The following is a 25,495-nucleotide window of genomic DNA, read 5'->3' on the forward strand; positions in this document are numbered from 1 at the left end:
AGTCTCTTTTTAGCCTTTCCTCATAGAAACGTTGTCCTGTCATCTTATCATTTTCGTCGCCCTGCTCTGTTCCTTTTCTAATTCCGTTGCATCTTTTGTGGAGATGCAATGACCAAAATTGCACACAGTATTTGAGGTACAGTTGCACCATGGAGTGATAGAGGCATTATAATCTATTTTGTTTGATCTCCATTTCCTTTCCTAATAATTCCTAACATTCGATTTGTTTTGTTAGCGACCACTGCACAGAATGTTTGTGTATCATCGACAATGATACTTAAATCCTTTTCAAAGGCGGTGTCTCCTAATGTAGAACCTAGCACCATGTAATTATAGTTTGGGTTTCTCTTCCCTACATGCATGCTTCTACGATTGAAATTTTATTAAAATGTGGACTGGCATTATCAAGTTTAAACAATGTTGAAATTTGGATTTTTTTTTTTTGAAATTATATTTATTGAAATTTTTGAATAACAATATATAACACTTGTCATGGCATAATCATATGACACATATATATAACTTCCATAACCAATAACAGGAAAATGAACAAATTCCCTCCTCCCTCCCTACCCCTCTACCTAACATGAGAAACTCTTACTCATTAGTGAAGGTTAGTCGTATTATGGTCGATTATTCGCTTTCAGAGTCTAGGAACAATCAAGTGGGGCGCATCAAGATCTATCCCATTGTGTCCTCTCCATGTGCGATAGCGCTCCCATAGCAAGTTAAATTTTGTTATATGTCCCGATTTCAAGGCTGTCAGTTTTGACATTTGGTAGAGGTAGTCCATCTTATGTATCACCCGGATCACCGGTGGTGCCATTATACTTTTCCATGCTGCCGCCAATGTTATTTTCCCAGCTATAAACCATATAGAAGTAAGTCTGTGGTCAGCAAGGCGCACTCCAGATGGACGAACATGTAGTAAGCATATCTCAGGCTTAGCTGAATATCGCACCCCAGTCACTTGAGCAAACGTATCAATCAATTCCGTCCAATATATTCGGATCTTAGGACAGAACCACCAAATATGGGCCATGTCCCCCACCATTGTACATCCTCTCCAACAGTGATCAGACCCCTTCCCATACATTTTTACCAATCTCTTTGGAGTATAGTACCATTGATACAATATTTTATAGCTATTTTCAGTGAGAGAACTAGATACAGAGGCATGTAACATGTGTTCTAAGGCTTTTTCCCATTGGGTCTCATCTAGAGTTATCTGTAGATCTCGCTCCCAGCGTTGTATATAGTATTGGATTGGAGCCTGATCAGCAAGCAGGGCCCCATATAGGCGAGACACACAACCCCTATGGCTACCCGCCCTCATTGCTCTTTCTATATCTACCTCCTCCCGAATCAGTTCTATCTTTGCTTTCTTGTTTATATAATCTCTATATCGTTGGTAGTGAAATAGGTGAGAGGTTGGTAATCCATAGTCCTCTTGTAATTCTTCAAATGGGGTTACTTGGTCATCTTCCCACAGTTGACTTAGCGTGATAAGACCCCTCCTTTCCCATTGGCCATAGAGAGGATTGTCTACCCCCAACGGACATCCCGGGGCAGTTTTTATTGTCATCTGTTGAAAATGTAGTCTATTGGGTAGAGTCCTTTGCCTGACCGCCCACCATGTCTGCAAGGGGTGTTGCACTGCTATTGGGGCTTTCCTAATATAAGACTGGAGTTGGCTCTTTGGTAGCCACAGTATAGAGCGTAAGTTTGCTAATCCCATCCAGTGTTGTTCCATCTGAACCCATGATTTAGTTCTACCAGTGCTCCACTCTGCTAATACTCGTAACTGTGCTGCTTGGTGGTATAGAGCAAAATTTGGGACTCCCATTCCTCCTCTTTTTTTTGATTGGTACATAACAACCGCTCGTACCCGTGGTGGTTTGTGTTGCAATATATAGGCGAAAACCTTTCTGTTAAGCTGTCGAAAAAATCCCTTCGGTACTGGTAATGGTAATGCGAGGAACAGGTATAAAAGTTTGGGCAAAATCATCATTTTTATGGCTGCCACACGTCCCCAACCAAGACAACTCTAACCCCTCCCATCTGTCAAGATCTCGAAACAATTCTTTAAGTTTCTGGGGATAGTTAACTTGATGGAGGTCCGACAATTTGGGTGTTAATTGAATGCCTAGATATCGGAGGGACCGCTGGACCCATTTGATCTGGAATTGTTGTCGCAGTGAGGCTTCGTCCCCTGCCGCCAGTCCCAATCCCAGAGCCTCAGATTTATCTATATTCACTCGGAACCCGGACATGGTGCCGTATTGATTCAATTCTTGTAATATATATGGTAAGGACTCGCCTGGATTAGTCACTGTTAATAAGATATCATCGGCGAATAGCATGACTTTGTGTGTTAGATGCCCCACCTGGAGACCATGTATGTGTGGATGTTGTCGTATGCATTTGGCCAGGGGCTCCATTGTTAGTGCAAACAGCAGTGGGGACAGGGCACAACCCTGGCGGGTCCCACGTTCTAATGTTATTGGGTCAGAGTTGGTTCCATTGATTCTCAGTATTGCTAATGGCTGGGTATATAATAATTGGAGCCATACTATAAACCGTCCTACAAATCCCATTCGCTTTAGTACTGCAAACATAAAGACCCAATTGACCCTATCGAACGCCTTTTCGGCGTCTAAAGACAGGAGCAACATTGGCTGTCTGGTATTGGTTGCCTCCTGAATCAAGTGGAGTGCCCTGCGAATGTTATCTATTGCTTGCCTTCCCATGATGAATCCCGCCTGGTCCTCTTGTACCAGCTTCGGCATGAGTCTTTGTAGTCTCTTAGCCAATATCTTAGTAAAAAGCTTGTAGTCCGATCCCAACAAGGAGATCGGACGGTAGGAACCACAGTATTGTGGATTCTTTCCGGGTTTAGGTAAAACTACTACATTTGCTATCCGCCAGGTGTAGGGTAGCTCCTCTTGGGTATCAAGCTCATTAAATGCTCGGACTAGTAAAGGGATTAAGAGCTTGCTATACCGTTTATAAAATTTGTTTGTGAATCCATCTGGGCCCGGGGATTTACCGTTAGGCATATCGCTTATGGCCCACGCCACCTCATCTACTGTGATCGGTGCAGAGAGCGCTTCCGCTTCTACCATTGTCAATGTGGGTAGGGCCGCCTTTGCAAGATAATTCTGGGCTTCCTGCGCATCTGAAGTACCCTCCATTTTGTACAGGGCCGTGTAAAAGTCTGAGAAGACTGTCCTGATCTCTTCTCCTGTTATACATAGTTTCCCCTCCCTATTGAATATGGAGGGCACTTGTGTATGGGTATAGTGCTTTTTTAACTTAAATGCTAATAGCCGTGAAGCTTTGTTTCCAAATTCGAAATGAGCTTGTCTCACTCTTTGGAGGTGCTCTGCTATCTCTGCCATTTGTATTTCCCTAAGCTCTGTCCGCAATGCGTGTATTCGGTGGTTTATAGCTCCCGCCCCCGGTCGCCCTGCACAGTTTTCAGTGAGGTCTCTTAATTCCGCATGTATTTGTTGGGTCCTCGCTCTTACTTGTCGTTCTAGGTGGATTTGTAAGGATATAACTTTTCCCCTGAGCACGGCCTTACATCCTTCCCAGAGGATCCCAGCTGATACTTCATTATTATCATTGATGTCAATGTACTCTCTAATATCTGCTTCTATCCTGGCGGCTATGATTGGGTCTGCTAATAGTTTGTCACTAAAGCGCCACTGTGGCATTCCAGGGCTCATTACCTTCAATTTCAGCTCAAGGACTACTGGGGCATGGTCTGACCATGTCCTCGGATATATCTGAATATCCACTGTATTTGTCATTAATGTCAAGTGCCCCATCCAAAAATCTATGCGGGAATGAGAGTTGTGTACAGCCGAGTAAAATGTATAACTTTTAGTTTGAGGGTTTCTGTGCCGCCAAATGTCTACTAATTGCCATTGTCTCATGAATTTATGTAATTGGGATCGATCTGCTTGTGAGTAGCGTATCCCTTGCGTAGAATTATCTAGTGTTGGTTGCAGTGTGAGATTATAATCACCACCCATTAAAAGGGTCCCTTCAACATGTTTAGAGAGGAGCACTGATAGGTCTGAATAGAAGGCACCTTGTTGGTCATTGGGGGCGTATATATTTAAAAGTGTCAACACCTCTCCTTCCACTTTTACAATCATCAATAGATATCTACCCCCTTTGTCCCTTACTATCCTTTGCACTTGCCAGGGGTATTTATTGGATAATGCTATCAGGACTCCGTTTTTTTTCCTTTCTGTGAGACTTGATGCAAAAAATACTTGCTGTGATCTCATGTTACTACACAGCCGCTCTGCCTCCTGTAGTAAATGGGTCTCTTGAATAAACGTTATATCAGCATGGAGGCGTTTTATCTCCTGAATCATAAGATGTCTCTTTCCTGGGGAATTAAGTCCCTTTACATTAAGGGTCATGCATTTAACAATACTCATCTCAACTGTGTGACAATCTCTTTTGTCCCTCTCCTATTCCCAATCCTCTGGTCTATTCCCTCTTGAAAGTCCTGCTCTCTAACCTTCAGGTAATGTCGAATCTGAACTAATCTCCCCCCAACTAGAAACTCTTTTACCCTCCCCTCCCCCTTTAAGACATCCTCGTATCCAAAGCACAAGGGTGTCATAGAGGGAAGTGACCCACCCACCCACATATTATCAATTGACAATTTGGGCCCCACTGCTTTGGGCAAAGTAATGTGAAGTGCTAATTGCGCAACTGAAAGGCTTTTTTTTTTTTTTCTTTACATATTAAATGTCATCACCTTACACGATTCAATCTTACAATCAGTTTCTTGTAACTTATGTTTGGAATCCGCTTTTGTTGCGTCCGTTCCTCCAGTCACTTCTTTGCTTTGTCTTCGGGTCTTCGTAGCTGGGTATCAGAATGTTGTCGCTGTAGTCGTCCTTTTCCCGCTGTGACCCGCTGCCATCTTGGTCTATCTCCAGTTGATGGTATACGTTTCCTGGGAGTATTAGTGTCTCCGCTGGGGCCTGCTTCCGGAAAGATATGCGTTGCCTCTGCGATATCTCGTATTTGGCATTGCTTCCCCTCCTTGTAAAATCGCAGCACAAAAGGGTGGCCCCAGCGATATTTAATCCCCTTGTCTGTCAAAAATTTCGTGAAGGGTCGGAGTTCTGCCCTTCTTTTCAAAGTAGCCGCCGCCAGGTCTTGGTAACATTCAATATGGTATGTGTCCCATTCAAATCCTGGTGTGGAGCGCGATGCCTGCATGACCTGTTCTTTTAATTTAAAATCGCTGAAGCATGCAATAATATCTTTTGGGCGGTTTGATGTTAGAGTTCCTAGAGCTCTGTGGGCCCTCACCAGTTGGATTGTAGCAGGGTCTCTTGTGATTTGAATGTTCTGGAGCAGCGCACTCACAATTTTTTGAACTGTCTGTTCACAATCTGTATAGTGTGGTGTGTCTGGCAGACCCCTAAATCGCACATTGCATCGGCGGCTCCGATTTTCAAGATCTTCTATTTTGTCCCAGACTTGCTGGGTGTCTTGTCGGGCCTCGCGGTGCTGGGAGTCGAGTGTCTGGATTAAGTCTGTTTGTTCCTCCAGGCGGTCTTCTATTTCAGTTACTCGTAGGCCCAGCGCGCCTATTTCTCCGCGTAGCTCCGCCCCCATCACGGCGATGTCTGCCCGCACTGCCGTTATTATTTCCGTTTTTATCTCCTGCAACCAGCCCCGTATTTCCTGCATATTTGTATCTTCCTGGATCCGTCCCTCCCCCGTAGTGAATAGCGACGGGGAGAGCGGCGGGGGACTCCCCCCTCGGGACTCAGATTGGCGCTGTTCGAGAGCTGGCGTGTTTGAACTCGCGGCTGGGCCCGTATACGCGAAGGATTGTAAGTCGACTGCTGGGGCTTTCGAGGTCAGCATCTTTCGCTTACCCTTGGTTTTAAATGCTGTTTTCTTGCGTTTCCCAGTCGCGTTTGCTTGTTTTTCATGCAGTGGGTTTACTGATTGTTTGGGGCTGATCGGAGCTCGTGGCTCAGGCAGCCATTTCAGGTGGTGACGTCACTTCCTCCTCTTGAAATTTGGATTTTAATGTTTGAATAATACATTTCACACTAATATTTACAGAACCGAGTTACCTCCGAGTCTCTGTTAGTGTGTGATGCAAGAGTTCAACCTAACATATTTATAGATTTTTTGCGTTGAGATTTTTTTAAATACATCAACATGTAAATTAAATTTCAATCGTAGAAGCATTTTTTTGTTGTTGTTGAGATTGTCACCAACACGGTTATGTTTCGATAATCCTGCATCAGGGTGAAAGCCCTAACAAAAATGCCAGAGTTTCCACAGCATTACATTACTTCCAAAATGGCTTGCGCTATTAATACATCAGTTTGTTTTGCCCCCGCATTCAAGAGAACTTTTGGAATTGTAATTTGTCACTTTGCACATGGACATTAAATATCGTCTACATTTGGATGCCCAGTGTCCTAGTCTCATAAGATTCTCTTGCAATTTTTCAGTGTCCTCTTGTGATTTAACAACTTTGAATAACTTCTGTGTTGTCGGCAAATGTAATTAGCTCACTCAGTCCATTTATAAATGTTAAAAAGCAGCTGCCCTAGGACAGATCCATGGGGAACCCCACTATTTACTCTTATCCATTGAGCATATTGACCATTTAACCTACTCTGTTTTCTGTCTTTTCTTTCCTTAGCATCAGCAGCAGATGAATCCAGAGATGTGTGGGTTGTGTCCATCTACCAGCAGGTGGAGATAGAGAGCGCTGAATTATACTGTCTTATAGGACGGAATGCTCCTTGATCAGTCAGTATTCTCTATCTCCAGCAGGCGGATGGACGGTCTCTTAAGAGTTTCTGGATTCATCTGTTAGTAGCTCTTGTTCTGGTTCTCTCAGTTCAGTAGAGCTAAGGGTGTGTGGCTGAGGGGGTCCACCCTTAGGGGATGCACCTGGCCACCCCAGGTCCCTCCCCCCCACCCTGCTGCCCTCTCCAGCCCTTCTCCTTTCTCCTCCCTTAAAAAAAGCAAAATGAGTTTTACAAATTTGGTGTTTTGGGCCTTCTATATCACCCACTATGGCTTCTGGAGAGATACTGTGCCCAGTATCAGTGCTGAAAGTGGAGAGAGGGTTACTAGATACCTCCAACGAATCTGGCTTAGCAAGCAGCTCTCCCGAAGGAACCTTGGGGTGGGGTGAGTTAAGCTGCATTTCTTTCTGTGTCACTTCCTATAGTTGCAGGTTTATTTCATTCTGTGGGAAGGTAGCAGAACCTGCTGCCCTGGCTGTGGATGGTGGTGACCAGTGCTGGATCTTGGTCCTGCTGATGGTATAGGCTCTCTTTGGCTTCCAGAGCCACGTTTGAGAAGGCCTGGTTCTTTCCCACACACGAGTGAAGCATGGGAACTTCATCCTTATGGTTCTGACAGGATTCCTGCGGCCATTTTGTTCAGCACAAGCCAGAGGTGGCAGTGCCGATGGTTATTTCATCTTCCTTTCTTTGGCGTTTTTCCCTTCCTTTCTTCAGTTCTGAGAGTTGCACCAGGGAGGGGAGTCTCCTTCGTTCCCCCGAGTTCTTGGGTTCCTGTGTGCTGTTTTTTAATTTTTTTTTAAAAAGGTGCTGGTTCTCCACAGACAGGAACCTTTTGGGTAGATTTTCCCTTCTAGACTCACCACTCGGCGTTTTTCTCGAAGTGGGGAGGGGTCACTGGTTCATTTCCTGTCTTGCCCTCAAGAGCCTGTTTGGCTGGGCAGTCTTATCGCTACTGCTGATGACGCTGTAGTAGTTTGAGCGACTCTTCCAGGCAGGTATCAATGAATCCACTGTGGCTAGGTCAACAAGCCCTTTGCGAGCTTGCGGTCTACTGTGATCACCCTGTTTTCTTCTGCCTTGGTGTTTCCTGATGGTGTGTGCTAGATATCTGCCTACTGAACTTTCCAGCCTCACGGCAGTGCATTGCAGGCATCTTTCATCCGTATTCCTGCCTTGACTGGGACGGCTGAGTGGCCTGTGTTGGCTTTGGTGCAGCAGCAGTCTTCCTCTGTCTATGCTGCCTGGGGCGAGTTTGGTTGTGAGCTGAAACACAACAGCAGGGCGAGTCCCCTGTTGGGCCTAGTTGGTTCATCCTGCTCTGATTTTGTTTTGGAGTCTCCTTGGTTTTTGTTTTTAGCCAGCTGTTCAAAAAAAAAAAATCTGATCATGTCATTCCTGCAGTTTGGTGAAGCCTTTGTTTTTGCTGGGGGCACCAGGTGTCAGTGAGCCATCTTGTCTTGTGAGACCTGGCATGCTGTTCACATGGACCTCCTGAGAGTCCATGGTATTTGTGGCAAAGTGGAAACCTCAGGGCTGTCTTTTGAGATTTTGCCTCAGGTGCAGTGCTTATGGTGATTCTGAAGCAGATGCTTGTTCTGGGCAGTGACTGGCCGGTAGCATGTAGGTCTCAGGTTCAAGACTGGTTTGGGCATATTGGAAATCAATGACTCTCCACTCTGTTTCAGAGAGGCATGTTCTACTTTTCCACCTTTTAAGGGCTTCCTCTTGCTGAGCTGTACTTGCCATGCCCTTGAGGGCTTCCCTTGTTGGGCTGCACTTCTCTTGGCAGGATCAGTTATGCTACGTCACAGTTCTAAGCTTACCTGGGCCGGTTTTCCGCATCAGCCCTCCTGTCTGAATTTGGTTCTGACACTGGGTCCGCTATTTCATGATAGCTACAGCCACCGCTATTTTCAGCGACACCACTTGTTTGCTCTCTCAGTGCTTCTCTTGGCATTATGGTGCACTCTGTTCTCATACTCTAGCTATCTCTGCCTCCAGTCCTGCTCAGGAATCAGCAGTGGCGTTGCTTTCTGATTATATTCTCATACTCCAGCTAGCTCTTCTTCCGGTCTTGCTCTGGAATCCGCAGTGGCATTGCTTTCTGCACAGTCTTCCATCCAATTCCGGTGCACAGCCACTCCAGACGTGGTTTGGCACTCTCTTTGATATGTTGGCTCTAGCTTATGCATTTGTCAGCAGCTGTAGCGTCTGGTTGCAGTTGGCAGGCTCCCATTTTTTTATTTTGAAGGTTACCTTGAGAGAAACTCGGGAGCAGTTGGTTGGAGACCTAGGGTTCTTGCAGCCAAAGACTACAGCTCGGACACAGATACCTGCCCGAATTCGCTCCACCAGTGGCAAGCCTTCTGCATCTTCCCCTGCTGGGAGTGAAGTTCACTCCTTGGCTTTCATAATGGCAGGCGTACTCTCCGTGGGGAGTGGATCTACCCTTCTGCAGACCGCTGTGTCTTGATCTCATTACACTGGATTGCAACAGCAGTTCTCCACTTGCATGACAAATTGTTCTTGATCTCTCCATGCAAGCTATGGCTCATATGTGGAGTAGTGCCAGTCCCCTGGCGACCACTCCTTCATTTAGGTACAGTAGAGTCTGTCCCCAGAGGAGATTGTGGCACGAGTAGTTTGTTATTGGACTTGCGATTCCGAGGACGGGGGTTTCCGTCTGTAGGAATTTGGGCCTCAAAGAGTCCCAGCTGGGGAACAGTGCAATTTGGCACCATGTTGCCATTTTGATCTGTGCTAGGTTGGTACCACGGGGATTGTTCAAATGTCCCTGATTCTCATGGAAGACTCATGGAAGACTGTTCCTTTATGCGCAGATGTCCTCCCCACTGGGGATTTCTTGACCTTTTAGCCTTTGGGGAACATTTTTCCTGTCTGTACAGGCCATATAGACTTTCTGCTTCTACAAGGGCATACTTGGTCAGGGTCGTGGTGGTGGCATTCATCCTTTGCATGGATGTCTTTTAGGATTGGAAAACAAACCAGCAGATCAGTATAACATCCAAAAAAACTTTATTGAAGATACCGTGTATGTCTTTTAGGATTGGCCATACCTCATTAATGGACTCTGGTGCGTCTCTTCATATTGGATGAGTCTGCAAGTTTCACCCCAGAGGCTTTTCTTCTTTATGCCTTGGGCTTTATGTATAATTTCCCCAGTCTCGGTTGGCATGTATACAGAGGATATTCGCCCTGCGCTTAGGAAGACATATCTGAGTTGGAATCTCATTTCCCTTCCCTGTTTATGGGTCAAGGAAGATATTCAAGTTCTAGGTGCAATACCTACTGTACACCACTTTGGGTGATATCTTCATAGAGGCGATTAATAAACCCAAATCCATATATCCTAAATCTTTCAAGCGTTGTTTCATGAACTGGCTTCCATCTCGGACCTCTTCGGTGATCCCATCTCTGCTAAGCATGTGGGATCATTCCAACATAAATGTTCCCATGCTGGGCTAGTTTGGAGGTCCGTCTTGTCCAGTGTTAGGTTCCGACACTGTTCATTTTAGGCTATAGGGAATGTCTCCCTGACAAGATTCCAACCAGTACAATCGATTTTAGATTGCTCATCCCAGGAATCGGCAGTGGATTTCCCAAAGCGCACCTTTTTTAGGGCTTATGTCTTTTCAGAAGTCTTCCTACTTCTTTTTGAACCCTGTGACCCTTCCTACTCATGGTTCATCTCCCTTTTGAACCCTCCAAGACAGTCAGTTTCACTGGGTGGATTCAGGGCAGCCTTCCACACAACTCCAGCACAGTTCGCTCTCCAACTCAGACTGCCTGCAGCTCGTCAGCTGCTAGGGCATGCCTTTGTTGGGCGTCACAGATTTCTGATTCCTTCCAGGGGTCTGACCATCTGTCCACTGTGGCGCTTCCAGTTGTGCAGACAGGGTTGGCATTCAGTGAATTTCTTGTCTTCCTTGGTTTGGGGCATTGACCGGGCTCATGTCTTTGGTAGTCAGCCTGTCATTTGAGGTAGTTGTACTACTAGGCGATTATTGTGATCAGTTTGGCAGTTCTTGGTTTGGCACTTCTCCCTCTGGGAAAGGAGAAACGTTATAATTCTGTTTCCTTCTGCTTTGTTGTGAGATATGACTGACCAAGGAGCATTCCGTCCTATAAGGCAGTGCAGTTCTATCTCCATCTGCTGGTAGATGGACACAATTCACACATCTCTGGATTCATCTGCAGCGACTAAAGGAAAGAGAATTATCAGGTAAGAAACATAATTTATTGATCTTCTAGCCCATTCTTAATCCAGAATAGGACACTGCCTCCTATCCTATGACATCTTAAAAATGTCTTCAGGAGTCATTCATGGGGTACTTTGTGTATCTGAATTTTCAGAAAGCATTTGACAATATCAACTGACTCGCATTATTCCACATGTTTGTTTACCTCTTCAAAGAACTTTTACAGATTGGTGAGGCAAGACTTGGCTAAATCCATGTTGGCTTTGACCCATTATTCCATGCATATGTATATGCTGCTTAATTTTGTTTTTTATAATAGTCTCTACATTTTGGCCTGGCACTCAGGCTCACTGGTCAATATTTGCCTGGGTCACCCCTGGGACCCTTTTTAAAAATGGACATTAAATTGACCACCCTCCAATCTTCTGGAACCATTCATGATTTTAAAGATAAATTACAAATTAATAATAGCTCTGCAAGTTCATTTTTTTAGTTCTGTCAGTACTGTGGGATGTATACCTGATGATTTGCTACTGTTTATCAGATTGCCCCATTACATCTTCCAAGTTTACAGAGATTTGTTTCAGTCCCTCTGACATACTGACATGGGTGTCTCCCCTACACCGAAGCAAAGAATTCATCTAGTCTCTCTGCTATGGCCTTGTCCTCCCTGAGTGCCCTTTATATCCCTCAGAACAAGAAGGTGCCAAGAGGATTGAAGCTCACTCATCTAGGGTAGAAGTGACTTCTTGGGTGAAAGCCTGGATGGTCTAGTTTAAGGATATCTGATAGGTGGTGACTTGGTTATTGCTACATTCCTTTGTGAAACATTACAGACTTGATATTGCCAGAGGGAAGAGTCATCATCGCTGCACAGTATGGTGATAACCAAGTGACCAGATCTAGAGATCATGATTACAGACTTATTGAAGGAGTCCTAGCTGAGGAGTTTCAGTACAGTGGCTGAAACAAAATTAGTTTGAGTAGGAATTTTAAAATAAGGAATATGATCCCTGGGTAGTTGTCAGTGAGGGCTGATGGTGCAAGATACCAGCTCTGGTTCTGATTTGGGGATGATTTAGTTGCAGTGTCTGCCAGAGGCCCTGTTTTTATTCCTAATGTTTATTCCTGGTTGTTTTTCAGCACAGATATTTACATAAGAATCTGTAGGACTGAACTTGGGAGTCACCATCTTGTATACCTAATTCAGTCCCACTGGTCAAGGGAGAAAGTTGTTCTGTCTTGGAGGCCGATGTCCAAAACTAACGGCACTAAAATGGGGTTGTCAGCTTAGCACTCACGTTAGCACAGGTGCTGAAACCCATTAGCGCAGACCGCATTTAAATGTGGTCATTACCGTAGTTATCTTGAACCAATGCATTTTAACGTGGGAAATTTGCAAATAGAACCAGGGGCAGGGTTAGAAAGGTTGGTAGAATGGTGTCCAGTGGCATCCCTTCTCTCCCTCCAAGCCAACCAACCTGCCCCCCCCCCCCCCCCCACTAAAAAAAAAAAGGTCCTGACAGGAAAGTTAACCCAGAGTTCTAATCAGCAGATTACTCCCATGATTTTAACCTGGCATTAATTTGCATGCTCATTACTCTGAGCATACCACAACAATTTTCATGTGCCATGTTCATGGTAGAATTTTACTGTACAGCAAACCTTTAAGCATTGGCCCCTTCAGTCCCACCCTACTTCAGGACTGCTTTTCTACATCCCACAAATCTCTGGATTTGTCTGCTGCTGATGCTAAGGAACGAGAAATTATATCTTACCTGATAATTTTCTTTCCTTTAGTTGCAGCAGATGAATCCAGAGTCCCACCCTGGATCGTTTTCAGTGATTCCTCTCGGATATTGCTTATTGGTTGAACCATGTTTCTCCATTTTACATTTTAGATGGATTATTGTACTCATTTTTCATCTGGGACATTCTTGTTGATCATGTTTCCCAGTGGGGAAGGAGAAGTGTTCTAATTCTCCAAAGACAAGCAGGCTGATATTCTCACAAGTGGGTGACGCCACGTCGGCCCCGGAGGATTTTAAAGCAAAATCTCTTTACGGCGTTCCGTCGCGCGAGCGATCGTACTGCGCATGTGCGCACACCTATTCCCGCTCGCCGAGCGGACACGCCCCTCAGTTTTTCTTTTTCCGCGTCTGAGGAGACACGGAGTTCGTTAGGGCTTCGTGTTTTCTTCAGGTCTTCGGAGTAAATCTCTTTTTTATTTTTTTATTTGTACTTTTTATGGCAAGGCTCATTGTGGCTTATATATACAGGTATTTTTTGTACCTGAGGCAAGAAAAAATTTAAGTAATTGCCAGAGTCACAAGGGGCTGTGCCTCAACGAAGCATATAAGCTTCTCTTTTTCTTTTTTCTTCAAAAGTGCTGGTATATTGTTATCTGTGGGCTAGCCAGCAAATAAAACAAGCCCACATTTTTTGATTTCTACTCTGCCAGGGATGCCCAAAGGACCGGATCATCTCCCTGTGAAGCGCAAGTAGTGTCTCAAAGTACCGAGACGTATTCTACTCTGCCAGGGATGCCCAAAGGACCGGATCATCTCCCTGTGAAGCGCAAGTAGTGTCTCAAAGACGAGACTTCTGCTACTTGTCAGGGATGCCCAAAGGAGTTTCTGGAGTCCGACAGAGACCGATGCACGCTGGGTATAGTTATGCATCGAGTAGGTCTCCACCTGCCTCGGCGCCTCCTGCTTGGCAGGTCATTCGGGCGCATCAGCGGGTGTCGGTACCATCGGTGCCCAGAGCTTTGCTCCCTCTGTTATGGAGGTATTCGGGCTTCAGACATCAGTCGGTGCCGAGAGCGTTGCTCCCTCTATTATGGAGGTATCCTGGCATTGGACGTCGATACACCGCATCGCGGGTGTCATGGGTACCGTCGGTACCGAGTATCATCGGTACCGGGTGTCATGGGTACCGTCGGTACCGAGTATCATCGGTACCGGGTGTCATGGGTACCGTCGGTGCCGAGTATCATCGGTACCGGGTGTCATGGGTACCGTCGGTACCGAGTATCATCGGTACCATGGGTGCCGTCGGTACCGAGTATCATCGGTACCATGGGTGCCGTCGGTGCCGAATGTCACCGGTGCGTCGGTACCGAGGAGTATCGGTACCGGGAACATTGGTACCATGGTCGGTGCCATGGGTCCCGTCGGTACCGGTACCATCGGTACCATGGATTCCGTCGGCACCGGGTATCATCGGTACCATGGGTACCATCGGTGCCGAGTGTCTTCGGTGCATGGGCACCGTCGGCACCAGGTATCACCATCGGCATCAGATATCATGGGCACCATCGATCACAGGTATCATCGCCCATCGGTACCGAGTATCACGAGTACCATCGGTATCGGGTATCGTCGGTACCATGGATAGGTATCATGGATACCGTCGGTACATGAGTACCGTCGATACAAAATATCATGACCAGGTACCATCGGTACCATGGGTGCCATTGGTACCAGGTGTCTTGAGCACCGTCGATACCATGTGTACCATAGGTACCGTCAGTGCTGTTGGTGCCGAATATCATGGGTACCATCGGTACCACATGTCAAGGGTCCCTTCGGTACTAGGGTATCATGGGTACCATCGATACCAGATATCATGACTATCATCGGTACCAAGTACCATGGGTTCCATTGGTACCGGGGGTCATCGGTCCATGTGTATCATCGGCACCGTCGGTGCCATGAGTACTATCAGTACCATCGGTCACATCTCTGTTATGGAAGTCATCTGGCAGTCTGGTTTCGATTCCCTTGCATTGCCAGATGTTGTCCTTGGCTTCGAGACCATGGGTACCATTGGATGCCATGGATGCTACCGCCTCCCGCGGCATCTAGCTTTTCAACTGGTCTCCTTCACCGATGCTGCCTCTGGTATGGGTGTTCGCTCGTAGAACTTACCGCGCCTCCATACCTTGGCTTCCAGGCCCAGAAATGCATGTTAAGAACAGCCATTTTGCTACAGGAGAACATATTTTTCCATAGCTGTTCTGTAGAATTGTATGTATGACAGTCTAAGAACTTGCTTCGGCGCCCCCGAGGCCAGAGCATACATCCTTAGCCTCCTTTGGAGAATGGCGTACCAGGCTGGCATGATCGCGTCCAAGACCAAGTCCTGCCAGATCTTTATGAACATTCCCACCGGAGTAGGCTACATCTTTTTTCCAAGTGTCGCAAGTTCCTGTCCAATGGCGTTTTCATCACTTGTATTGTAACACCTAGATTTCTGCTCTAGGTATGGTGATGCGCAGACTCTCATGACTGTGTGCCTCTCACCTGGAGGAGGAGACTCAGCAGAAAATTGTTGATATGCTGTGCATACACTTCCTCATCTCGGAACTTCTTTAAAGATATCAGCACGCTCGTTCTAGTCAGCGGCGTGCACCTAATCAGGCTCCTGCAGCTATTCCGCAGGAACCAGAGAGGGGTTTTGGAGTGGCTCCAATTCAGCATAGCCACTATATAAAAAAAAAAAACAACAAATGTCCGTACCGGCCAATCTGCCTGTCGGGGGGAAGTTCAAATATTCTCCACCACAGGTGACTTCTATATCCTCCAACCGGGGTTTTTTTTTTCAAATAGTCCGGTTAGGATACATTCTCAATCCGGAATCAAACCCTCCACATTGTTCATTGGAAGTTTAATCCTTTAGCTTCCATCAACAGTGAGTACTTGCAGAGGAACACTCTGCCTTTCTCAGTACCAATGCAGTCGAGCCTGTTCCACAAGGGTAAGAAGGATTGAGTTTCTATCCCAGGTCCTTCCTTGTGGGTTCCGTCCCATCATAGACATAAGAGGCCTCAACAGATTTCATTCAGGATGATTTCCCTGGGCATCCTTCTTCCCATACTTCAGGAAAACGAATGGTTATGCTCTCTGGGCTTACAAGATACTTCTACTCACTTTGCGTCCAGAGTAGGTTTTTCCTAGTGCCTAGCTGTTGTTGCAGCGTATCTTCATGGACTGGGAGTGTAAGTGTTCCCTTAACACGTTGATTGCCCGTCTCAACAGATTACAGCACAGTAATATTGAGACTTCTAGATGCTCTATACTGGTCAATGTTTGCATCTGAGCTGCTCTGTTTGAGTAGTTGGCTCAGTTCAATGATGGTTCATCTGATGAACATGAAGGTCATAGGGTTTTCTCTGCTGAGAATCCTCTAGATCCTCTATTTGTCTTGACACATTACAATGGAGATTGTCAATCAGCGCATGGCTTCCACAGTTCACGTCACTCCCTTGACACTTTTGCACATCTAGAGGATGTAACCCAACTGTTCGCCAGTCTTCGGAATTCCCCTCAGAGGTGGTTAATTCTCTCCATTTTGATTCTGAGGTGTCCAGTCCACCTTACTCAGTCAAAAGCTGCTGACGAAGGTTGCATCCCTCCTGGCTATCCAACCTAATTATTTTAATCAACCACACAATCGGGTTGTGATGTACTCGATAACAAAGGAGTACTGGATCTTGTCCTCTGAGTCAAGATGCCATGCAGATGTAGCGGTGGGCTCGCCAACGCGGCTTGTTTTCTCCAAGCCATTTATCTAATTGGCGTAAACAGCAGTCTGGCCGACAGGCTGAGCAACTTAGTTCAATCACAAAGTCCCTCAGTTCTGTTCCAGGCTGCAGGTTCACGGCAGACTACCATCGGATGCCTTTCTCCTTCTTTGGGGGACAAGTTTTCTGTATGCGTATCCTACCATACATCTGGTGGAAAAGACTTGCTGATTCTCAAGCAAGATTGTGGAGCCATGATTCTCATTGCTCCTTTCTAGCTACGTCAGATACGATTCCCTCTTCTTCTGGAGTTGGAATGTTTTCCAGCTCTCATTTCGCAGAACGAGGGGGCACTTCTACATCCCAACCTCCAATCTATGGCTCACACGGTCTGGATGTTGAGAGTGTAGGTTTCGTTGACTTTTCCAGAAGAGTGTCTCCCGACTCTTGCCTACTTCCAGAAAAAGATTTCACAAAGAGGTGTTATTCTTCTCATGGAAGAGGTTTGCCGTCTGGTGTGACAGCGAGGCCCTAGATCCTGCCTCTAGTCTTATACAGACCTTGCTTGAGTTCTTTCTACACCTGTCTGAATCTGGTCTCAAGACCAACTCGGTCAGTATTCATCTTCGTGCAATAAGAGCTTATCATCAACGTGTAAAAGGTCAGCCTTTAGCTGTCCACTTCATGACGTTTACTTCTCCCACAGTATTGAGAGAATTCCTTGTATGTGTCTAAGGGGGATTATTTCTGTTGGGCTTAGCACCCCCAATAATTTTTACAGTTGGCTCTTATGCTTCGGTCAGAGCCCCTATCACTCCTTATTCAGTATCTTGGGGTCCCAATGTCGTTTTCATCCAGCTGCTGCAAGCTCAATTCGGGCCACTGGATTCCTGTCATCTGAAGTATTGGACCTGGAAGGTCATTTTCCTTGGTGGCTGTTCCTTCAACTCGAAAGGTCGGTGAGCTTCAGACTCTAGTAGCTCAAGCTCCTTACCTTACTTCTCATCTTAACAGAGTAGTTCTTCGCATGCAGCCAAGGTTCCTACGGGCGCTGGTATCAGAGTACCATCTGATCCAGTCAATTGTCTTGCCAACATGCTTTCTCCCTCATCTTACAAGCCCTGACGAAAGCAAGCTGCGCACTTTTTGCGTGGAGCAGACGAGCTCCCTCGCAAGGTCCGCCCAGTTGTTTATTTCTTTTAATGCCAGTTGCTGTCGGAAACCGCATCATTTCTTCTTAACTGGCAGATTGCATCTCCTTCATTTTTGTCCAAGCTGGACTGACTCTAGAGGGCCATGTCACGGCTCACAAAATTAGAGCCATGGCTGAATCGGTGACTAATCTAAAATCAGTCACTATTGAAGGGATCTGCAAAGCTGCGGCGTGGTCATCAGTCCACACATTCACATCTCACTACTGCCTTCAGCAGAATAGCCGACGCGTCAGTCGGTTTTGGGCAGTCGGGGCTGCAGAACTTCTTTGGGGTTTAGAATCCAACTCCAACCCTCCTAAGCCCATGTTTGTTCTGTTCCAGGCTACACTCATTTAGATGTTTCTTCTTTTCAGGTCAATTTTTATTCTGGCCTCGCCGTTGCGAGACTCTATTGACCACTGTTTGTTGTGTAAGCCTGAAAGCTTGGGATACCCCACTTGTGAGAATATCAGCCTGCTTGTCTTTGGAGAAAGAGTAGTTACTTACCTGTAACAGGTGTTCTCCGAAGACAGCAGGCTGCATATTCTCACAAACCCTCCCACCTTCCCCTTTTGGAGTTGTCTCCTCCATCTTTTGGATATAACTGAGGGGCGTGTCCGCTCGGCGAGCGGGAATAGGTGTGCGCACATGCGCAGTACGATCGCTCGCGCGACGGAACGCCGTAAAGAGATTTTGCTTTAAAATCCTCCGGGGCCGACGTGGCGTCACCCACTTGTGAGAATATGCAGCCTGCTGTCTTTGGAGAACACCTGTTACAGGTAAGTAACTACTCTTTATGTTCCTTCTGCTTTGTTATGAGAAATACTGGTTGACCAAGGAGCATTCCATCCTATAAGGAGGTGCAATTTAGTGTTCTCTATCTCCACCTGCTGGTAGATGGACACAACCCACAAGTCTCTGGATTCATCTGCTGTGACTAAAGGAAAGACAATTATCAGGTAAGATACAATCAGTATTAGAGGGACCATCAGCCTCACTTTCAGTAACATAGTAGATGACGGCAGAAAACGACCTGCACGGTCCATCCAGTCTGCCCAAGAAGATAAATTCATATGTGCTACTTTATTTGTACTGTCCTCTTCAGGGCATAGACTGTATAAGTCTGGCCAGCCCTATCCCCGCCTCCCAACCACCAACCCCGCCTCCCACCACCAGCTCTGGCACAGACTGTATAAGTCTGCCCAGCACTATCCTCGCTTCCCAACTACCAGTCCCGCCTCCCACCACCAGCTCTGGCACATTCTTTCTATCTCAGCAGGTGGATAGACATACCTGTGCAGCTCTCTTAATGGTGCTTGCTCATTGCCTGTGCCCTCAGGTTTAGTTGAGCTGGGGGTCTTGGCTTTTCTCTACCGGTCTGTTGGGGGTATACCTGGTGGTCCCTCCCCCCCTCCCCCCACTGCCCTACCTCTCTGTCCTTTCAGTATGGCTATGCTATGGAGGTTGTTGCCTTCTGGGGCAGTTTTGGGTCAGCCACTTGGTGCAGATGTAAGTTGAAATACATCAATAAATCAATAATGGACATAAATAGCGCACATCTTCCTGCAGAGACATGGCCTCCTTCCTTGTACTCTGTCAGATTTTTCTTGTCATACAGGGCACCTTTGACCTTTCTGGGAGTCTCTTCTGAGGCTTTGTGGCTGGATTTGATTCTGTGCCTATCGTCTCTGCCTTTCCAGCATGCAGGGACCCTGAGCGAGTTGGGTTGACCCTCCTTGGTGCAGCTGTGGCAGTGTTCTTGCCCCTCATCTCAAGTGCCGGGAGCTTATTCTCATATCAAGCCTTTCAAACTTGAAGTTCTTTGCCAACTCTAGTGAAATCTCATTTACATTACTTATGCTTTTGCAAGCTTTTAAAGACGAATATGTTTAGAAAATATGTGCTTTCTAATTAATTGTCAATGCTATGTTTTTCTTTATATTAATCCAACTATTATATTGTGAGCTCCCAGTTTTGTAGACTGGTTTTATTTCAAATTGTAATCCACTCCAAACCTATTTTTTAGGTGTTAAGGGGAATATAACATTAACATTATCGATGTTTTCTTATAGTGCTGCACTAGTTGGTAGTAACATAGTAGATGACGGCAGAAAAAGGCCTGCATGGTCCATCCAGTCTGCCCAACAAGATAAACTCATATGTGCTACTTTTTGTGTATACCCTACTTTGATTTGTACCTGTCCTCTTCAGGGCACAGACCGTATAAGTCTGCCCAGCACTATCCCCGCCTCCCAACCACCAGTCCCGCCTCCCACCATCGGCTCTGGCACAGACTGTATAAGTCTGCTCAGCACTATCCCCGCCTCCCAACCACCAGCCCCGCCTCCCACCACCGGCTCTGCCACCCAATCTCTGCTAAGCTCCTGAGGATCCATTCCTTCTGAACAGGATTCCTTTATGTTTATCCCACGCATGTTTAAATTCTGTTACCGGTTTCATTTCCACCACCTCCCGCTGGAGGGAATTCCAAGCATCCACTACTCTCTCTGTGAAAAAATACTTCCTGACATTTTTCTGAGTCTGCCCCCATTCAATCTCATTTCATGTCCTCTCGTTCTACCGCCTTCGCATCTCCAGAAAAGGTTCGTTTGCAGATTAATATCTTTCAAATATTTGAACGCCTGTATCATATCCCCCCTGTTTCTTCTTTCCTCCAGAGTATACATGTTTAGGTCTGCAAGTGTCTCCTCATACGTCTTGTAATGCAAATCCCATACCATTCTCATAGCTTTTCTTTGCACCGCTTCAATTCTTTTTACATCCTTAGCAAGATACAGCCTCCAAAACTGAACACAATACTCCAGGTGGGGCCTTACCAACGACTTATACAGGGGCATCAGCACCCCTTTTCTTATGCTGGTTACACCTCTCTCTATACAGCCTAACAACCTTCTAGCCACCGTAGCTAGACCCCCCATTAAAAACTTACTTCCTTGACTGTGGCTTCCTGTTGGTATTCTACATTTGGACTATACATCCTATAAGGTTTAATTGTGGGGCAGAACTTACAATTAAACCTTATAGGATGAATAGCCCCTTTGACGGCAGTACAGTGAGCCAAACTAGTCACTGCCTTTTTTTTGCCGGGGGGGGGGGGGAGGGGGTGGATGCATGTGGGAAATTCATGCACATGTTAGAGCAATCTAGCTAAGTCCTCCAACTCAACATGCAACCTAACTCGTGACCCATCCGCATGGCTCTTTGTACTTTTGCTAGCAGAATTGGTAAGCATTTACCTTTTATTGTACTTTGTTTTCCAGTCTTGTGTTTACTGGACATCATGCATTATATAATTTCTTAATATTTTCTCTGTAGTTTTGGAAACATGATGAGCAAGGAAAAGCAAGAATCGGTCAGTAAAGAGGACCTGGCCAGAGCAACTTTAGTTACCATCACAAATAACATTGGTTCCATAGCACGAATGTGTGCACTTAACGAGGTCAGAAATATTTTTTTTGTTTGTAATAGAGCACAATGTGAACAAGTATTGATTTGTTTTGTAAAGTCTGTTCTAGCAGAATGCAGCCCCCCCCCCCCCCCCCCCCCCCGATAACTTAACTTGCAGTTGCACTGGTAAATTGCTTTTCTGAGGAAGGGAAAAAGCTGTGGAAGATACTTCGGCTACTTCACAGCTAACTGCTATTTGTCATACAAATGTGTTTGCAGTTTCTTATCCCGATTTTGTGTAAGTTTATGCACCCTGAACGCTCTGAACTGTAAAACATGAGGAAATGTGTATACATCAGGATAAAATAAAATTAAAATACATTAAATGCACTGTAGATAGAAATATACATTTTCACTTGAGGTTTGCTTATGAAATGTTTAGGAATATCTCCTAGAGTGCGCTGATATCACATGCAATATTATTCATTCTTTTTAGTGAAGATAAAAGTATTCCCGCTAAAAAAAAAAAACAGGTGGAAGGCTGGTAATTACAGAACAGTCAGTTAGCCTGTCAATGGTAGGGAAGTTTCTGGAACCACACACACAAGAATTAATTACTAATTGTTTCAAATCCTATATCTTTTGGGATTGAAAGTGCTATGAAATCATTGTGAGAAGGAGTTCAGGTGTCCTTTTTTTTGGATTGAGAGAGAAGGATATTAAATCATGAGTGAATGGGGTCACGTGTCGCAATGCTATGAGGCAGACGCTGAAAAGCAGAGCTCCGTGCGCACCTCCTAATAACCGGCAAAATATCAGCTAAATAGGGTAGGAATCTCGAGAGACTAGATGCGATAGCTGTGGAGTCAGTTACCCCACCGGAGAACCAGGAAGATATAGCATAAGCATTGAAATAACGATGAAAACGGTGTGGAAAGACAAGGAGAAATCGAGGCTGTCTGAAAACAAAATGGCCGACCCACACACCCCACGGGAGACAACAGTTTGTTCGGTGTGGGTGGCTGAAATTACAGCTGAAGTGACAGCGGCGGTAGAGGCAGCGCTAGATAAAAAGCTGCAACAAATATATAATCAGGCAGAGGAGGCACATGAGCGTATAGATAATGTATGTTTGGAGCTGGATTTGGGACTGCAGCGCACTGCTGACTTAGAAGAAAGTACAACGGCGCTGCAAGAATCACATTTGAAATTGAAGCAGAAGGTGGTGGATTTAGAGGCCAAATTAGATGATCTGGAGAACCGCAGTAGGATGAACAATTTGCGCTTAGTGGGACTCCCGGAAACACTACCGGATAAAGATGTGTGGAAGAGTGGATTCCTCGGGCGCTGCAGCTTGGAGATCATCTTCAGCATTTCTGTGTGGAAAGAGCACATCGGATTGGACCGATTAGATCATCGGCGAACCGACCAAGAGTGGTAATTTTTAAAAGCCTGAACTTTCAACATAAAACAGCAGATTTTGAATGAGATACAAAAAGGGTGCCAGCTTACATATCAGGGACACAATATACTGTGCTTCCAGGGTTATTCTCAGCACACGCAGCAGTTACGAAAAGCTTTCACGCCGGTATGCACCGAATTATACAAGAAGAAGATTCGCTTTGCACTCCTGTAATTAGCTAAATTGAAGATTACGGACCATGGCACGACCAGACATTTTGACCAGGTGAATGACGCCAGAGCTTATCTGCAGCAAATGAATACAGAGGCGAGCTAGGAAAACATCGGGCTGAAATTGCTGCAGAGGCAGTAGGACTGTATGAAACTACATTCGACTGTTGGGCCTTCAGAAGAGGTGGTGAGGTTGCTGATTATGACGGGGAATAGTAAGGCGGGAAAGTTTGATTTCACGGCTAACTACTGAGTTCTGTATTAGAAGAAAGACATATTGTGCTTAGTCTTTAAGGGGATTGGACCAATGGGTTAACTATGGAGTACCACAGTGAGGGAGTTGAACATGTATGATTCTGAAGAAGATATAGAAGGGGAGGAGGTGTGGGCGACGGAGGGTGACATCCTGATGGAGGAAGGGGATAGAAAAAGGGATGGGAAGGGGGGAGGGTGGGCATAAGATACAGAGCAAAGAGATTGGCACAGAGGATGGATGATATGCAGATTCGGGTTATCTGTGAGAGGGATCATGGGAAGAAAGTGTTCTTTGGCTTTATGTGCGGGGATGTTGAGGCTGGGGCAACATGCTCGCTTGATGATGATATATATACTGTTAAGAATCAGAGTGTGTGTGGCGATAACGTAATGGGACTGAAAATATATTCTTGGAATGTGGGTGGTATATCCATCGCCCATTAAAAGAGAGAAAATACTTCATAATTTGAAGAAAAAAGGGGCGTCAATAGCTTTGTTACAGGAGCCGCATTTAACATCCCTTGAACATAAGAAACTACAAACTTGGTGGGTAGGCAATATGATAGAGGCCCCTGCGGTGGGGAAAAAAGCAGGGGTAGTGATCTTATTCCACAAGTCTCTTCAGGTGGAAAAACAGCATGTGTACTTGGATCCTGAAGGGAGATATATTGTGGCTCGAGTATAAATGGACCATCTTTTCTCCTTGTTAATGTGTATGCCTCCAATGTGAACAATAAATGATTTTTTAGGAACATTATTAGCAAGTGGCAGTCTGCTAACCACACGGAGCTGATCATAGGAAGAGATTTTAATATAGTGGCGGACCCAGTCATGGATAGATCTCACAACGCTCATAGAACATCCATTGATATCACAAAGGGAATACCGCTGCTATGTGATGTGTTGGGGGTGGTGGACGTATGGAGGCTGTTGCACCCGGAAGTTAGAGATTATACTCACTACTCCCGGGCACATCACATGGGATGGGATCACAGGACAAATCCCTCCTCTCAGTACCCTTCTCCACCACCACCAACTCCAGGCTCCGCCCATTCTGTCTCGCCTCACCCAATGCGTGGAATCTACTTCCTGTGGCCCTACACCAAGCCCCCTCCCTACCCATCTTCAAATCCTTGCTCAAAGCCCACCTCTTCAATGTTGCCTTCGGCACCTAACCTTAGACTGCCCCAATTTGACTGCCACTACTTGATTGTCTCTACATTTGTCCATTAGATTGTAAGCTCTTTGAGCAGGGACTGTCCTTCTATGTTATATTGTACAGCGCTGCGTAACCCTAGTAGCGCTCTAGAAATGTCAAATAGTAGTAGTAGTAGTAGTAATTGTACCAGAGGGATATATAGAATATTGGTGCAGTTCTTTTTGCCATCAGAAAATGTTCAGATTACAGTCTTGGCGATGTATAGAACTATAGTCATGGTGAATCCACATTGAAGCTACGGGGATATTGCGCAGAAGTGGACAGCTGAGTTGGGGGTGGAAATCCAGGATGGGGACATATACAAAATCTGAAAGAGAGAGATATGCACATACATATAACGCAAGGCATAGAGAACTTCAATTTAGAATTATTACTAGAGCATACTTTTCCCCCAAACAGGCATATTATGCCGGATGTTTAGAGGAGCCCAAATGCTGTAAATGTGATTATATGGGCATGTCATTGCTTCATGTAAGCTCTATTGAGCAGGGACTGTCTCTGTCAGGTGTTCAGCGCTGCGTGTGTGTGGTAGCGCTATACAAATAATAATAATATGCTTTGGACATGCCCATATATAAGAGATTTCTGGAATAAGATAACGAGATACTGCGGGCACTTATTGCATAGAGAGCTTCATTTGGCACCCAAGGCTATTGTGTTAGGAATGGTGGGGGGGGGGGGGGCAGGAGTCCTCTTAGACAGGTAGAACGATCGTTGATCTATAAAGCAAATGTCATAGGGAAGCAGTGTATCTTACAATATTGGACACAAGAGGTGTCGCCCTCCTTTTGGCACTGGAGGAATGCTTTTCATGCTTTGGTGGTGGTTGAAGCCCGAGATGCCTGGTGCACATTTAATCAAAAGAAAAAATTTTTGGGCAATCTGAGAACCATATATCCAATCGCTGCCAGGACGAGCACGTAGCCTGATTCTGAACTCCATGTCACTTTAAGACACAGTGGAGGAAAGGGTTTAGATCTTTGCTTAGGGGAGGGAATGTGGGGGATGGGAGGGGAATACAGGGGGAGGTGATAGGTATTGGGGGTAGGTAGGGAACCATAAGAGTCCAGGTTCCCTCCGGTTTGTTTGAATGAGTGTTTGTTTTGGGAATGGGAGGGGTTGGGGGGAAGGGAGTAGGAATGGGAGGGGTTGGGGGAAGGGAGGTGAAAGGGAGGCTGGGAGGATCCTGGGGGCAGAATGGTGAGAATGGATATTGGGAA

General features: G+C 45.8%; 1 protein-coding gene across 3 annotated transcripts in view; it reads left to right on the forward strand.

The window, feature by feature from the left end:
* Positions 1-25,495, forward strand: part of LOC115461288 (pantothenate kinase 3-like) — a 93,843-nt gene that overhangs the window by 42,904 nt on the left and 25,444 nt on the right. For all 3 annotated transcript variants that reach the window (XR_003940682.1, XM_030191016.1, XM_030191017.1), the window contains one exon: positions 21,098-21,221. Coding sequence is in view for 2 of the 3 variants with exons in the window: in XM_030191016.1 (XP_030046876.1) it covers positions 21,098-21,221 (124 nt within the window). In the remaining variant the exon portion in view is untranslated. The remainder of the gene's footprint in view (positions 1-21,097; positions 21,222-25,495) is intronic.

This window comes from Microcaecilia unicolor, chromosome 2 (genome assembly GCF_901765095.1).
Source record: "Microcaecilia unicolor chromosome 2, aMicUni1.1, whole genome shotgun sequence".
Classification (NCBI taxonomy): domain Eukaryota; kingdom Metazoa; phylum Chordata; class Amphibia; order Gymnophiona; family Siphonopidae; genus Microcaecilia; species Microcaecilia unicolor.